This window comes from Pseudorca crassidens, chromosome 9 (assembly GCF_039906515.1).
Source record: "Pseudorca crassidens isolate mPseCra1 chromosome 9, mPseCra1.hap1, whole genome shotgun sequence".
Lineage (NCBI taxonomy): Eukaryota > Metazoa > Chordata > Mammalia > Artiodactyla > Delphinidae > Pseudorca > Pseudorca crassidens.
The window spans coordinates 56,383,517-56,400,482 of NC_090304.1; the positions used below are offsets into that span (position 1 = coordinate 56,383,517).

The 16,966-nt window shown below is 43.5% G+C and overlaps 1 protein-coding gene across 1 annotated transcript; it reads right to left on the reverse strand.

The window, feature by feature from the left end:
- Nucleotides 1-3,021: 3,021 nt before the first annotated feature.
- On the reverse strand, nt 3,022-10,591 carry NDUFC2 (NADH:ubiquinone oxidoreductase subunit C2). The gene is made up of 3 exons (XM_067750473.1): nt 10,423-10,591; nt 5,048-5,191; nt 3,022-3,205 (listed from the first exon to the last, which is right to left on the reverse strand). The coding sequence occupies exons 1-3, from the start codon at nt 10,589-10,591 to the stop codon at nt 3,156-3,158; spliced, it is 363 nt and encodes a 120-aa protein (XP_067606574.1). The 3' UTR covers nt 3,022-3,155.
- Between the last annotated feature and the right edge of the window lie 6,375 nt (nt 10,592-16,966).

A 16,966-nucleotide genomic window follows, 5' to 3' on the forward strand; every position in this document is an offset into this window, starting at 1 on the left:
GGTGCCTGGACATTATAACCAAAGACCCTAGAGTGTATCAAAAAGTGAATCTAACGGTCATCATTCAGCCAGCATCTACTGAGCATTTGCAGTCCTGGGAGCCAGGACAGGTACAAAAGGAACTGAACTGTGTGTAGCAAGTCCTAGAATGGAAGAATAAAGGAGGAATTGGGAGCATAGCATAGGAAAGGGGAGTGGCCAGGAGGCAGTGTGTGTTTATTGAGGTCTTGCAATATTCCAGATATTTCACAAACACCATCTCTAATCCTCATAACTACTGGGGGGTAGGATTTAGCACTTGTTCCAACTCCTCCTTGCCTAAGAACTAACAGTGTGTGTTTTAAGGTTAATTTCTTGACCTTCCTAGGCTTCAGTTTCCTCCTCTGTGAACAGACCCCATAGGATTATTGGAAGGATTGAGTTCTGCTCTAAGCACTTTGCATATATTAACTTAGTTTAGAATAGCAAGCCCTCAATGGATGTTTGCTCTTATCTTTATTACAACGTAGGAGGAAGTTGAAGCTCAGAAAGGAGCAGTGACTAGCCCAGGGCCACACAGCCAGAGGGAAGAGCTGGCCATGTTCTCTGTTCTACTCTGCGACCTGCAATACAGAAAGGGTTAAAAGGGGACGCTTTGCCCTCACAGCAGGTCCATGGCTGGACTCGGCTGCCCTCTGTACCTTGGAGAGGCAAGGCCAGCTGTCCAATGCAGGATGACCCCAGGTCACCTGCGGCTGTGTGCCTGGCCAGCCCATGAAGGGGGCTTGGAGAGAGGGAAAACCGTCACTTTCTTCTGAGGTCTGGGGAGCTGGGCTGAGTCTCCTCCTGTCATGCGTGAGACCTTGGGCAAGTACCTCCCCTTGCCTGCGTCTCTGTGTCCTCATCTGAAAAGGGCGACACTAATGTTTTTCTGCTTCATGTGGCTGTTGTGCGACTGAGCAAGTTAAAGCTGGGAGATGGGTTTTCACACTACCCTGTTGTGCTAATATAAGCAGAGTTAAGGCCCATGACTTTAGGGTGGGGTGAGTATTTTCATGTAATGGGGAGGGGCCATGAGGAGTTAGAATCCAGTTCAACATAAAGATGAACTTTCTCATAGCTCTGGCCACAGGAGAGGAAGGAAGTGGTCCAGCGGATGATTATCAGTCAGGACGGTGCAGAAGCGGCTTCTGCTCTGGACTGGGAGTGAGGGTGGCCTAGGTGAGAGATCCCCTCTGATGCTCTCCTCCTCTCTCCGTCAGGTACGTAGTAAATCTTTTCCCTCAAGGTGGTGTTACAAGCAGGTAACTGAACTAGAACTTGGAAGGTCTTGTTCACTTGACTCTGCTACTAACTTGTGCAACTATGAGCCTCTCATTGGGCCTCATTTTCCTAGTTATTAATAAATATAGCAAATGCAGTTTGTCAACTGTGATAATGTGGCAATGCAAGGGATTATTATCTTCCAAGACTGTTGGTCAGAAGACTAGGTCAATGGTAAAGAGGAAGCATTGTAACTCATGGAATAACTGACTAGAGTTGAGAGGGACCTCAGCATTCATCTGGCATCTGCACAGATAATATATCTGGGGACTGTGCTTTGTCTCCTAACACCTCAAATTTACAGATAAGGATATGGATCCTGTTACCTTATATAACTTCTCTTTTTTTAAAAAAAAATTAAATTTACTTTTTTATACAGCAGGTTCTTATTAGTTATCTACTTTATACATATTAGTGTATATATGTCAGTCCCAATCTCCCAATTCATCCCACCCCCACCCCCCGCCACTTTCCCCCCTTGGTGTCCATATGTTTGTTCTCTACATCTGTGTCTCTATTTCTGCCCTGCAAACCGGTTCATCTGTACCATTTTTCTAGGTTCCACATAGATACGTTTGTGCCCTGGTCCGGGAAGATCCCACATGCCGCGGAGCGGCTGGGCCCGTGAGCCATGGCCGCTGAGCCTGCACGTCCAGATCCTGTGCTCCGCAACAGGAGCGGTCACAACAGTGAGAGGCCCGCGTACCGCAAAAAAAAAAAAAAAAAACCAACTCTGAGTGAGTGGTTCACACTCTTACACCTGCTGAGCACAGGTGAACTATATTTATTGCAGTAGCAATAAAAAATAAGACCTTGTATTTGTACATATCTTTATTAACCTCTAAAGTACTTTCTCAGACACAATTTCATTTTTAAGTAGGACTCAAGAGAAGAGAGATGGAACCATCTGATTTGCCCATCTGCCTATATTCAGACTGCCACCTAATTTGAAATCACATATAAACAAACACTTTTATTAATCTCCAAAACCTAATCTGATTATAAAATCCGACCCTGGAAACAAAAACTTTTTGGACAAGCATTTGGACTTGATAAGCCATAAAGAGTAACCTCATTCTAGTTAGGTGGGATCTCTTACTTCTAATTGCACCAAGCTCCACTGTGGACAGAATTAGCTACTGAGCCCACTTTCTCCAGGATGATCCATCTAAGAGCTGAGACCCCGTTGCCGTGTCAGCTGTTCTCCTGGTCTTGAGTTTCCTCCTTCTCAACCACCCTCTATGTTGTTGCAGAGAGCTCAGTAATACAAACATGACCATGTTATTCCTATTTAAAATCATTTAGTGACTTTCCACTACCTACAGAATCAAGTCAAAATTATTCTGCACGACTCACAAAACCTTCCATAATCTAGCTTGCTTGGTTTCACTTGGCATTAGAACTGGAGCAGGCAAAACCCTTCTGTAAAGGGCCATATATTAAATATTTTAGGCTTTGCAGACCATTAGGTCTCTGTCACAACCACTCAACTCTGCTGCAGTAGCATGGAAGCAGCCATAAACAGATAAACAAATGAGCTTGGCTGTGTCCAGTAAAATTGTATTGGCAGTGAGCCAGATTTGGCCCACAGGCTATAGTTTGCCAACTCTGAACTAGAACCCCATTTTTAAATCTCCCAGATGGCTTCTTAAAACTAGGTAAATGGAGACTGACCATTCTCTGATGAACTATTTTTCTTATGACAAAAAGGAGTCAGAGTGCTTATGATGACCATTTTAATCACAAGGTGTTAATGTATAGATTAACATAAACTTCAGATGTCACAGAAACAGTTCCACAAAATTCAGAAAAAAACCAGTATCAGTGAAACCGGAGCAAGCATTTTGGAGACTTCAACGCACTGGATAGAATTCTTCAAGAATTTTACTGTAAGTTTTCTTATCTATAAAAAGAAAGATCACAGAAGATTTTTAAATTGTGTTTAAAAAATCATATTTCCTAAAGAAAAATTAACACTTAATATTCTTTTAAGAACTGCCTTATTTTCTAGTCCTCAACCATGGCTTGGCAATCACTGAGGCATTTTGTTCCACTGAATGAAGAATAACTTTGGAAGAATCTGTGGTGACATCCAGATGGTTATCTGGAGGGGCAAAGGGCTGCCAGGGGGATCCTAGCTGAAGGGGTAAAAGAAGGAATGAATAGGGAGGGGCCAGGAGCTGAGGCGTTCAAGCTCTCCATGACTGCACTGTCCCTGCAGAAGGCTCTTGGCACACCTGCCAGTAATCTGCTGCTCAGGGGGAATGAGCCCGTGAGGCTACACTCACTGCCAGAGGGAGCTAGTGGAAATGTGGAGGCAAAGAGCCAGAGGTCTGGGACTGAGGACTAACTAATACTGGGTCTCCCTCTTAGAAATCAATATTCCCAAGATTCCTTTTTCAGATCTAACATCCAGCAGTTCTGAGTATTTCCCATCCCTGATACACCTACTATTCATGGCTTTGTATTAGTCTTTGAGTTCTTCATTGGCAAAAAAAGTTGCCTTTCTGATCCACCATAAACATCACATATGTGACTGAAGGCTAGGGAAATGTTAGAGTAATACAATTTCAGAGCTAAATAGGACCCTACACATCATCATTCAGTCTGATGAAATTTAAATGCTTAATAATATACTTTTACATAAATAGGAAAATCTAAAAATCTATATATTTACAAAATTTCAAAAATTTCCTACACTCATTCACGTATGTACACATCTATATTGTGTATCTGTATAAAATATGAACAAGAAAACAGCTGTATTACAGTTATATTCACAGCTGCACAAAGATAAGTAGAGTATGCTAAGGAAATTCCTGTTTATAGCTGGATGAAGGCTTCATTGAGATGATGAATCTTGAGCAGGAATTTGTTGGGTGCGCAGAGTGGAAATGGGGCAAGAGGAGGACTAAAAGAGGTATAGCATGTACAAAGCGATATAGGGCAGGTTCAGGACAGCATTTCATGAGGCAGGAGATGAGGCAGGGCTCTATGTAGTTCAGGCCAGCCATTATTTAAGTGCCTACTATGTGTAGGCTCTGTGCTGGAGGCTGGAGAAACAAAGATGAAGCTACAGTCCAGTGAGGGACACAACACAGCCTGTGTGTGATAAGGGGTGGATAAGAGGTATGAGTTAAGTGTTTCTACCAGGTAATTAGCTCAGCCTGGGAAAACAAGCCATCCTAGGGAGTCTTGATTTTATCCAAAAGGCAATGGATAGCTATTTTAAGCACATCCATATTTATCCACACAGATGTGATTTCTGGTAAGACTAAAGGCAGAGGCAAGCTGGAGGCAAGTGCAAGAGCCCACACAAGAGATTACCAGGGCCTGAACCAGGGTAGTGGCAAGGGTAGAGAGGAGAGTTCAGAGCTGAGAATTATTTAGGGATTAGAACGGTTAGACTTGATGACTAATGGGAAGTCTAAGACACAGACTTGAAGGTGATTCCCAGGCTTCTGGCTGGAGAGCCTAGGTGGACAGTGTGCCATTCACTGAAGGAGGACACAGAAGAACAGAAGGTCTGGGCAAGCAGAGAGGACATGAGTTGTCTGCTGTCTGAGGGACACAGAGGTACTCAGCCAGAAACTGGATATATGAATTCAAGAGAATTCTGGTCTACAGACAAAGATGTGGAAGTCAACAGAATACAGAAGGCACTGAAACCATAGGCATAAATAAGATTAACCAGGGAAAATGATACATTATAAGAAAGAAGTTTTCTGCAATTAACTTGAAATACCTTTTTCAGGAAAATCCTCTGGATGTGACTTTTCATATGCAAACATATCATGGTCCCTCAGAGCACACATACAGTCTTGACGTTTTAAAAGATAATATCCGACAAAAATAAAGGAAGTAACATATAGAAGCTGGCGATGCAAACCTGAAATTGAAACAAATCCCAAAGAAAGCGAAAATCAGTCACGTGTATTAAAAATCACATTTTTCATGTTTCAGATATATAATTTATTTCTTTTGACATTCTTTTAAGAAAAAAGGCTTTTGTACATGGGTATTCTTTGGGACATCTTCCTCAGGATATCTGGCAACTATGAAAAGCAACATTAAGTCTACAAATATAACTATCAACAGAACCCAAGATTTTTAAAATTCAGGTTTTATAAGTTTCTTCAAGGAAAAAGGTGGATAAGTACAAAAACTTGAATGGCAGACTGAAACAGAAAAAAAAGTTTTTCTTTTTCAATAAGTTAACTTTAGACCTACACTAGCTTGTATTCCAGGACATGTTCAGAAGATGACGAGTAGAGGTAAAGTCCTCTACAGATGGTCTAAAAGCAATCTGGTTTGTCTCCATATACCAATTTATTTTTGCGTATCTAGTGGTTACTAAAACAGTACACTGTACGACAAATATATCTCAATTCTCTTTTGTACCTGCTAAAATTTGTAATTTTGCATATATTACTTATTCAAAAACTATCTTTAAAAAATCATCCTACTGGGACTTCCCTGGCGGTCCAGTGGTTAAGACTCTACGCTTCCACTGCAGGGGGTATGGGTTCGATCCCTGGTTGGGGAACTAAGATCCCGCATGCCACGCGGAGCAGCAAATAAATAAATAATAAATAAATAAAATCATTCTACTAAAAAAATCATCCTATTATAAGACTAGAGAGGATCACATGATCTAGGAAAGCCAAAATTTTAAATGTGAAGGGGAGATGCAAAGGTATAAACTTTATATACAAAAATTTTTTTTTGCAAAAGGCTAAGGGCAGGTTTTCTAGCTATGCCTCAGAATTCTATTCCCAGCCCTCTTCTTATCCCATAGATGTTCCTTTGGAGAACTTTTTATTCCTATAGTTTTATCTATTATAATCTATAAGTAACGTCCAACTCAGGCACCCATGCTGAACAACAAATATAGCCAAATATTTGACAGATACGTTTACCTGAATACCCCCAAACAAACTCAGTTCCTTCCTATTCATACCTCTTTTTCTTAATTCAGAGAATAAGACCATTTACCCAGGAATCCATGTCCTGGGTAATAAACATAGTAATTATCTTTTTTCCTACCCTCTTCTCCTACATCCCGTCACTGTCAATCCTACCTTATAAATATTTCCTTTCCTCACTTCAGGGAACCTGTGCGCATTTACACTAACTGGTCTCCCTTTCACCTCATTTTCTACTCCACACTGATCCCAGCTTTTACCCTGTCATTAGAGGAATTTCTACTAAAACACAAACTAGTCTGTCAGTCCCTTCTTCAATTATGGTCAACAGGACCCTAAACTCGTGCATATGATCTCCCAGGCCTTTCATGAGCTGCCTGTTCCACCTTCATCTTCTGACACTCCCTGATATGCACATTGTGCCCAACAATACTGAACTACTTTTAATTCCTCACATAAACTAGGCTCCTTCATGCTTCTATATACCACGCACTGATTACTTCTCTGTCCAGCAACTTCCTGATCCTTCAAGATTCAACTCAGACATCACTTCTTTTTTTTTTTTTTTAATATTTATTGATTGATTGCTGTGTTGGGTCTTTGTTTCTGTGCGAGGGCTTTCTCCAGTTGCGGCAAGTGGGGGCCACTCTTCATCGCAGTGCACGGGCCTCTCACTATCGCGGCCTCTCTTGTTGCAGAGCACAGACTCCAGACGCACAGGCTCAGTAAATGTGGCTCACGGGCCCAGTTGCTCCGTGGCATGTGGGATCTTCCCAGACCAGGGCTTGAACCCGTGTCCCCTGCACTGGCAGGCAGGCTCTCAACCACTGCGCCACCAGGGAAGCCCCAGACATCACTTCTGCTAAGAAACCTTCCTATAACTTTCCTAGAGTTAAAAGGATGAACTCATCTCTATTAATATGTAAATTGCTATAGTAATTATTTCTCTCTCTACTATCAGGCAAAGTCAATATTTGATTCATCTTTGTATACCAGCACACAGACAGCACTTAATATATAATAAATGGATGAATGGCCTTGGGCAAATCAATTTACTACCTCTAAAACAAAGATAATACCTAACCTATCTTTTTCACAGTAGTTATTATAGTGTTTTGGAAAAATTGTAAAACAATAAAAATACAAAGTATCACTATGACCTGGGACTGGACAGGGCCCAGACTCTTCTGCATTCTCCCTTAGCCCAAAGAGCCACTGCTTCCCCTAATGGGCCACCTGTAATACAGCAAACCAAAATGTGCTGGGTTCTCCCATGTGCCACTGGACTACACAAAGACTCAGACTCTCTGTGCTTACTCATATCCCTCACAGAAGATTTAGATGATATCAGTGTCCTAGCCCTAAAGGCATGGCTTGGCCTCTTCTCAAGTCCTCATTTCCCTAGCCTCTTCTCTTTCAGCAGTGGTCTCCGTTTCACCACATACACAACCCTCCCACAATTATTTTCCCCTTCTTTCCTTTACTCAGTGAACCTAAACTTGAAAGCCATGATGCTCTTCGCAGAATGCCATAAACTACTGATATATTAAACTAGAAATCAATAAAAATTTAATTTTGTTGATTACACTTAGATACCAACTAACTCTAAATTTAGGGCAGGTAAGGGGTAACCAGAAACAAGGGTTTAAAAACAGGTGATGGGAGAAAAGCTTAAGAAAAAATTGTATTTAATATTTTATGCTAACTTGAAAAAGATCTGCACAACTTGATTTCATTGACAGAATATTCCAACTACCTACAGAATGCCAGGTACTCTCCATGGCCATAGTTGGAAAATCCACTGTGTATTTCTCTTCCCCACTCCTCCTATGTGCATGAAGTTGTACCACAATTCACCTTTTTAATAGATATGCCCATCTGGTTTGTAAATCTTTGGATGGTTGGGACAATGTTTTATATTTCCTTGTAATCTACACATTCATTCAATAAATACTCATTGAACATTACTATATGCCAGACATTGAACTAGATAAACACAGTATGCATTCAATAAATGCTACTGAGGAAAACTATTTCAATAAAGTCCTCAAGACCTGAATTTTCCAAAGCAACTAAGGGGAAACCCAGGGAACTCAGGAACTTTGACCCCTAGGCCTGGGCTAAGTGCTTTACATCCATTATCTCACCTAGTTCTCACAGCCACACAAAGAGGTAGACACCATCCCTATTTCATAGATGAGGAAACTAAAGCTCACAGAGATAAGTAACTTCTCCAGAATCAAATGGCTAGTAGGGAGGAGGTGGTGTCAAATCCAAAAGCTTGTGCTCTTAACTACTATGCTCTTCTGTCTCCCAGAAAAGGCACAAAACATTCTTTGACAACAATGAGGTGAGATTACGTGATACATACTTCAAATCTCAGCCAACCGTTTCTTCCTCTGGAACAGGATCCCTCTAATCTGAACCTCCTTTATGCTCCCAAAGCACTCTCTGCTCACCCACCTCTATCAAAATACCTGTCTGTCACACCTACACCCAGATCTGTTTGTCTCCCTGACACAATTAGGAGTTCCTCAAGGGCAGGACAGTATTCCTCCCCCCATACACCCAATGTGCAACACTGCCTGGCACAGAGAAAGAGCTCAGTTAAGGTTGAACAAATATATGGTAAACTGTTTGCATAACAAGAGCTAAGGAAAGGGAAACCTGTTAGGCACCTTCCATGTGCCAGGCATCTGCCTATAGAATCTCACTTAATTCTCAAAAAAAAAATATGCAAAGATGAATTATTCTCACTTTATAGATGAGGAAACTTGAGCTCTGACCAAGTAACTTGCCCAAGGTGACATGGCTGGGAAGCAGCGGAGCAAGGCCATTTAATTCCAAAATGGAGCTCCTTCCATTACACCAAGTGACAGGCGTGGGCAAGTGTGGAGTGGTGATAAGAAGGGAGAACACCCCATAGTTCCTAGTGGCAGAAATGGACAAAGATCACTCCTTTCTGTGGAGTGGGGGCATGTCCAAAGCACACAGGATCTCAACGCTATTTGAGCACTAGAAATGCCAAAATTTGGTGGGTTGGGAGTCGACCTCCAGGCACACATACAGCTGGAAGAAGGCAAAAGAGGCACAAGTGAGGTGATTCCTGCTTGCCTGGACCATTGTATTAGCCTTCTTCCTAGCTGGGCTCCCTGGCTCCAATCAGTTCCTAACAAAGTTGACCTTTTAACACAGGTCCAATCACTGAACTTCCTCTGATAGCTTTCAAAAGCATGTAAGGTTCCCGTCTGCCTAGAGAATAAATTGCCACCATCCACCTAAATCTTTGTTGCCTTATCGCCCTACTCGGCACTCACTCATCAACTGGCCCCCATTCACTCCCACTAGCCTCCCACGGGCCTGGAAGGCTCTCTCCAAGTATCCATCTGACATACTAAAGCTAAATTCAAACACACCTTTTACAAAGTTTCCCTCTCTTCCCTTTGGAAAGCCATAGACTTTAGCACAGTTAACTGTGTCACTTACTATCACTGCTGGTCTCAGACAGGTGAACACTGATCTACTAGGAAATAGAGCCCAGTGGTTTAGAGCCTCCTACTCAATGTGAAGTCCCCAGACCAGCAGCGTCTGGGAGATTGGGACCATCAGGCCTCTCTCCAGATCTAATGAACCAGCATCTGCATTTTAACAAGATCCCCAAGTTATCAGTATGCACATTAAATCTGAGAAGTGCTGGTTCTGAACAGCACTCTCTTTAAACTCTGAAGTTTAAAAACAGACTGTGCTACTTAGGACCTTGGGCAAGCTGCTTTAATCTAAGGCTCTGTTTCCCCATTATGGATAATACCTCTCCCCCACCTCACCACCCAAGGTGTCTGAAGACTAAATGCTATAATGCACGCAGTGTCAGTAGTGCATTGCATCGATTGATCGCTCATTTTTGCACACCCCACAGCGCGAACTGAGAGGGGAGCAGGCAGTTCAGTCCGGGGTCCTTCACAGACTCACTGCGAGGTCGTGGGTTGCACTGCATCTCAGTTTCCTGAAATGACACTCTGGCCGGCCCGATTCTGAGAAGCTCACGGGGCGCGGATACCTGAGGGAGGCGAGGCGGGGCCTGTTAACGCGAAAAGGCCCGGAAAAGCGGAGGCACCTCAGGCAGCCTAAGGCAGAGCCGGCCCTCAGCCCTACGGCCCCCTCTCCTCCCAGACCATCCCGCCCGCGCAGCCCTCACCGGCCGACGCCACCGGCCGCCGCCGGATCGCGTTATCAATCAGGCCGGAGCAGTAACCCAAGAAGCCGACGTAGAAGAGCCGCGGGTCGGTTAGCTTGGGCGGCGGCAGGCTCCGGGCCTCATTCGGCAGGAACTGTAAGGGCACTCGGCCCGGCCGGCCGTTCATCATGGTGAGGCCGTTCCCACTTGAGGCCTGGCCTCTGACCTCCAACTACAAAGAAAATCACCAAGACCACGGCCGGGACCCAAGCCACAAGCTTTCACCTCCGAGCGCGGTGCTGAAGGGCATGGCGCGAGGCGGTGCGGCGCCCAAACCCTTCCCCTTGCACGCTGCTGCCGGAAACGCGCACGCGAGGTTCCGGGCTACTAAGTGTCCGGCGTTGCTCGCTTGCCGGCCGGCGCTAACTCCACTGAAGGGATGTCAGGACTTGGTAGCGGGGGTCGAGGAGTACAGGAAACGAGCCATACTGCAAGAAGACTAGGAGATACTGATTTTTTTCGCCCAACCTCCCCCACCCACAATTGCCTCTCTTTTTCCCGCCCCAGAATGTTCTTTCAGCAAGAATTTATCTTTGTATCCAAAACCCACAAGTGGGCTTGATGGATAGTTTTAAGAAACGTAATTAATTGAAATAAAATAAAAGCTAGTTTTCATTTCCTGCGTTTCCTGTCATTCATTCGCACAGGCATACCCTCCACAGAGCCTAAAATTAAGGTCCAGCCAGCCATAAAGAATTTGGAGAATCCCAGGCCATTTAATTCCAAAATGGAGCTCCTTCCATTACACCAAGTGACAGGCGTGGGCAAGTGTGGAGTGGTGATAAGAAGGGAGAACACCCCATAGTTCCTAGTGGCAGAAATGGACAAAGATCACTCCTTTCTGTGGAGTGGGGGCATGTCCAAAGCACACAGGATCTCAACTCTATTTGAGCACTAGAAATGCCAAAATTTGGTGGGTTGGGAGTCGACCTCCAGGCACACATACAGCTGGAAGAAGGCAAAAGAGGCACAAGTGAGGTGATTCCTGCTTGCCTGGACCATTGTATTAGCCTTCTTCCTAGCTGGGCTCCCTGGCTCCAATCAGTTCCTAACAAAGTTGACCTTTTAACACAGGTCCAATCACTGAACTTCCTCTGAAGTTCAGGTCCTTGCTTCAGGTCCTTGCACGTCGCTGAGGGACGAGGTGTTTCCCAAAGATTTGAGGACTGAAAAAAAGAAGGAATCTATAACATTCTGCCAAGTAATTGTCCAGTCTCTGCTCACCTGCCTCCAGGACTGAGGAGCTCCGATCTTCGAACAGCTCTCTGTTTAGACAGCCCTTCCTGATAAGGAGCTAAAATGTCTTCAACATTTTATCTAGAGGAATGCTGATTAAACTAGAGGTTAATGCGAAGCTATATGCATCAGGTATTGATCTCCAAAGTGGAAGAATTAAGTTTCAGTTAATAAAGGATGAGGCTTTTATGCCTACAAAAAGCAATATCAGATCCGTAACATTTCAAGTTAGGATTTTCCAAAGGAACGTATATTGGAACAGTTTCCTGGAAGGCAACAAATGTTTCAGAGGTTCACAGTCTTTGACCCAGTAATTACGTCTGAGAATCTGTCTTACGTAAATACTAGTATGACATATGCACAGTCTTTTTTTTTTTTAACCACAGTGTTCCTTTTAAAATTATAACAAAAGGGGCTTTCCTGGTGGCGCAGTGGTTGAGAGTCCACCTGCCGATGCAGGGGACACGGGTTCGTGCCCCGGTCCGGGAAGATCCCACATGCTGCGGAGCGGCTGGGCCCATGAGCCATGGCCGCTGAGCCTGCGCGTCTCGAGCCTGTGCTCCGCAACTGGAGAGGCCACAACAGTGAGAGGCCCGCGTACCGGAAAAAAAAAAAAAAAAAAAGAGAGAGATAATGCCTAGCATAGTACCTGACATATAGTACGCTCTCAACAGAAAGGACCACTATGTGGGACTTCCCCTTTGTGTATCACTTGAAGGGCTGTCACAAATGGGAATAGAACCTCATTATGTATTGTTCCAGAGACCAACTGGTAAAAGTAAGAAGAAGAAAAATATTAATTCAGCATTAAATGCCCTAAGAAACAGTTGCACATGTAGGAGAGGCTGCTTTATGAGATGGTGAACACCTCGACACTGCCTAATCAGCTACCTATTCATTCAGGAAAACTGTAAAAAATAAATCCTCCTCGAATGCTCTTCTGAGGGTCTCTAGGATTCTAGGATTCCATGATGTTGTACATAGGTATATTATGGGTCCTGTCCTTTTCACAGTTGTTTCTATATATACTATACTGTTTTTATTTCTGACTCCTTTAAACAAAGAAGAATAGGGAGTGTTGCTCATTGACCAGTTCTGTAAGGACTAACCTGTTGCAGTCACTGATGGACAGTACACTCTCTGCTTCAGACAGAGGAAATTAAGACAACAGGATGCTCTGTGCTTCGGACAAACAGTTCCCTTATAGTTAGATGTATATCTTAGGAAGAATTGTGTTTTTTTTGGATGGTTTGAATTATATATATATATATATATATTTTATACAGTAGGTTCTTATTAGTCATCAGTTTTATACACATCACTGTATACATTTCAATCCCAATCAATTCATCACACCACCACTCCCACCCCCCAGCTGCTTTACCCCCTTGGTGTCCATACGTTTGTTCTCTACATCTGTGTCTCAATTTCTGCTCTGCAAACTGGTTCATCTGTACCATTTTTCTAGGTTCCATATATATGCGTTAATATACAATATTTGTTTTTCTCTTTCTGACTTACTTCACTCTGTATGACAGTCTCTAGATCCGTCCACGTCAAACAAATGACCCAATTTCGTTCCTTTTTATGGCTGAGTGATATTCCATTGTATATATGTGCCACATCTTCTTTATCCATTCGTCTGTCAATGGGCATTTAGGTTGTTTCCATGACCTGGCTATTGTAAATAGTGCTGCAATGAACATTGGGGTGCATGTGCCTTTTTGAATTATGGTTTTCTCTGGGTATATGCCCAGTAGTGGGATTGCTGAGTCATATGGTAATTCTATTTTTAGTTCTTTAAGGAACCTCCATACTTTTATCCATAGTGGCTGTATCAATTTACATTCCCACCAGCAGTGCAAGAGGGTTCCCTTTTCTCCACACCTTCTCCAGCATTTGTTGTTTGTGGATTTTCTGATGATGCCCATTCTAACTGGTGTGAGGTGACACCTCACTGTAGCTTTGATCTGCATTTCTCTAATAATTAGTGATGTTGAGCAGCGTTTCATGTGCTTCTTGGCCATCTGTATGTCTTCTTTGGAGAAATGTCTATTTAGGTCTTCTGCCATTTTTGGATTGGGTTGTTTGTTTTTTTAATATTGAGCTGCATGAGCTGTTTATATATTTTGGAGATTAATCCTTTGTCTGTTGATTCGTTTGCAAATATTTCCTCCCATTCTGAGGGTTGTCTTTTCATCTTGTTTATGGTTTCCTTTGCTGTGCAAAAGCTTTGAAGCTTCATTAGGTCCCATTTATTTTTGTTTTTATTTCCATTACTCTAGGAGGTGGATCAAAAAAGATCTTGCTGTGATTTATGTCAAAGAGTGTTCTTCCTATGTTTTCCTCTAAGTGTTTTATAGTGTCTAGTCTTACATTCAGGTCTCTAATCCATTTTGAGTTTATTTTTGTGTATGGTGTTAGTGAGTGTTCTAATTTCGTTCTTTTACATGTAGCTGTCCAGTTTTCCCAGCACCACTTATTGAAGAGACTGTCTTTTTTCCATTGTATATCCTTGCCTCCTTTCTCATAGATTAGTTGACCATATGTGTGTGGGTTTATCTCTAGGCTTTTTTTTTTTTTTTTTTTTTTTTGCGGTACGCAGGCCTCTCACTGTTGTGGCTTCTCCCGTTGCAGAGCACAGGCTCCGGACGCGCAGGCTCAGCGGCCATGGCTCACGGGCCCAACCGCTCCGCGGCATGTGGGATCTTCGCAGACCGGGGCACGAACCCGTGTCCCCTGCATCGGCAGGCGGACTCTCAACCACTGCACCACCAGGGAAGCCCTTTCTAGTATATTTTTCATTTCAGTTACTGTATTGTTCATCTCTGTTTGTTTGTTCTTTAATTCTTCTAGGTCTTTGTTAAACATTTCTTGCATCTTCTCGATCTTTGCCTCCATTCTTTTTCCGAGATCCTGGATCATCTTCACTATAATTATTCTGATTTCTTTTTCTGGAAGGTTGCCTATCTCCACTCCATTTAGTTGTTTTTCTGGGGTTTTATCTTGTTCCTTCATCTGGTACATAGCCCTCTGCCTTTTCATCTTGTCTATCTTTCTGTGAATGTGGTTTTTGTTCCACTGGCTGCAGGATTGTAGTTCTTCTTGCTTCTGCTGTCTGCCCTCTGGTGGATGAGGCTGTCTAAGAGGCTTGTGCAAGTTTCCTGATGGGAGGGACTGGTGGTGGGTGGAGCTGACTGTTGCTCTGGTGGGCGGAGCTCAGTAAAACTTTAATCTGCTTGACTCCTGATGGGTGGGGCTGGGTGGGGCTGGGTTCCCTCCCTGTTGGTTGTTTGGCCTGAGGCAACCCAATACTGGAGCCTACCTGGGCTCTTTGGTGGGGCTAAAGGCGGACTCTGGGAGGGCTCACGCCAAGGAGTACTTCCCAGAACTTCTGCTGCCAGTGTCCTTGTCCCCACGATGAAGCACAGCCACCCCCCGTCACCCCAGGAGACCCTCCAATGCTAGCAGGTAGGTCTGGTTCAGTCTCCCCCTGGGTCACTGCTCCTTCCCCTGGGTCCCGATGCACACACTACTTTGTGTGTGCCCTCCAAAAGTGGAGTCTCCGTTTCCCCCAGTTCTGTTGAAGTCCTGCAATCAAATCCCAGTAGCCTTCAAAGTCTGATTCTCTAGGAATTCCTCCTCCCGTTGCCAGACTTCCAGGTTGCGAAGCCTGACGTGGGGCTTAGAACCTTCACTCCAGTAGGTGAACTTCTGTGTTATAAGTGTTCTCCAGTCTGTGAGTCACCCACCCAGCAGTTATGGGACTTGATTTTACTGTGATTGCGCCCCTTGTACCATCTCACTGTGGCTTCTCCTTTGTCCTTGGACGTGGGGTATCTGTTTTGGTGAGTTCCAGTGTCCTCCTGTCAATGGTTGTCCAGCTAGTTGTGATCCTGGTGTTCTCGCGAGAGGGAGTGAGAGCACGTCCTCCTACTCCGCCATCTTGGTTCCAATCGGAAGAATTTTAATGAACCCTGATTCTTGAATCTTCCTTTACATAGAAAAGCACTAAAATCATTAAGCTGAGCTATCTGTTCTTTGTGACTTGCAGTAATCTTTTACCAAGATGTATACTTGACTGTATGTATTCCCTAGCCCAAAAGTCACATATATACTTGAATCTCCCCCTACCTCTTCAGAGCTGTTCTCTCAGAGTTACTGAGAAGCCGTTTCCTAGGCTATAGTCCTTGGTAAGGTCCCTGAATAAAACTAAAACAACTCCTATGTTGTGTGTTTTTCTTGCAGTCAACACTCCTGAGACTGAAAAAGAATTTTTTAGTACATTTATTGACATTTCTATAAAGTGGGGATGCTGAATATGGGACTTTATTGTGAGAAACTAACGGCTATATTGATTCAGGTTTTTGAGGTTTATAAAATTGTTCTAAGTTCAGTTGCCATTAGCACAGTAGCCCATTTCTTTTTTTTTTGGCTGCATCAGGTCTTAGTTGCAGTGCATGGGCACTTCGTTGCGGCACACGGGCTTCTCTCTAGTTGTGGTGCACCAGGTGCACGGGCTCTGTAGTTTGCGGCATGCTGGCTCTCTTGTTGAGGTGCTCGAGCTTGGTAGTTGAGGCACATGAGCTCAATAGTTGTGGCATGCGGGCTTAGTTGCCCCACGGCATGTGGGATCTTAGTTCCCCGACCAGGGATTGAACCTTGCGTACCCTGCACTGGAAGGTGGATTCTTTACCACTGGACCACCAGGGAAGTCCCAGTAGCCCATTTCTTTGAAGCACGAAAAAGGGGGTAGATGGGTCAAAATAATTTTTTTTTTTTTACCATGATCATACTGGAAGAGCAATTTCATCAAACTACTTAAGAGTAAAACATCTTTTTCAAAGGTTATATTTTAATAGAATTTTTTTTCTCCCATTAACTGCAAACAAGCTGCATGGACTATACATAGGGGGCAATTCTCTCTTTCACTGAAGTGCTTCCTCCACAAAGAATAGTTTCTAGGTGGAAATCATTAACAAGGAAAACTATGACAGTGTTGGGCTGTAAAGAGTGCAGCTTCCATAGTTCCCTCCCAGTTCTGGCTCTGTCCCCTCAACCCAGGGAAAGATACGGTGACCAAGAATACCAAGTTCCTCCCACTTTTCTTTTTCTTCGTCTTGTTAAATTTGGGTACATTGCAAATAAATTAAAAGCAGGTAAAAAATGGGTTTCTTATACATCTTGTTTAAATTTTGATAGTAACCTTTGCTTGTTCTTGACTTAATTCTAGATTTCAAAACATTTTGAAATGGCACTTTCATTTATT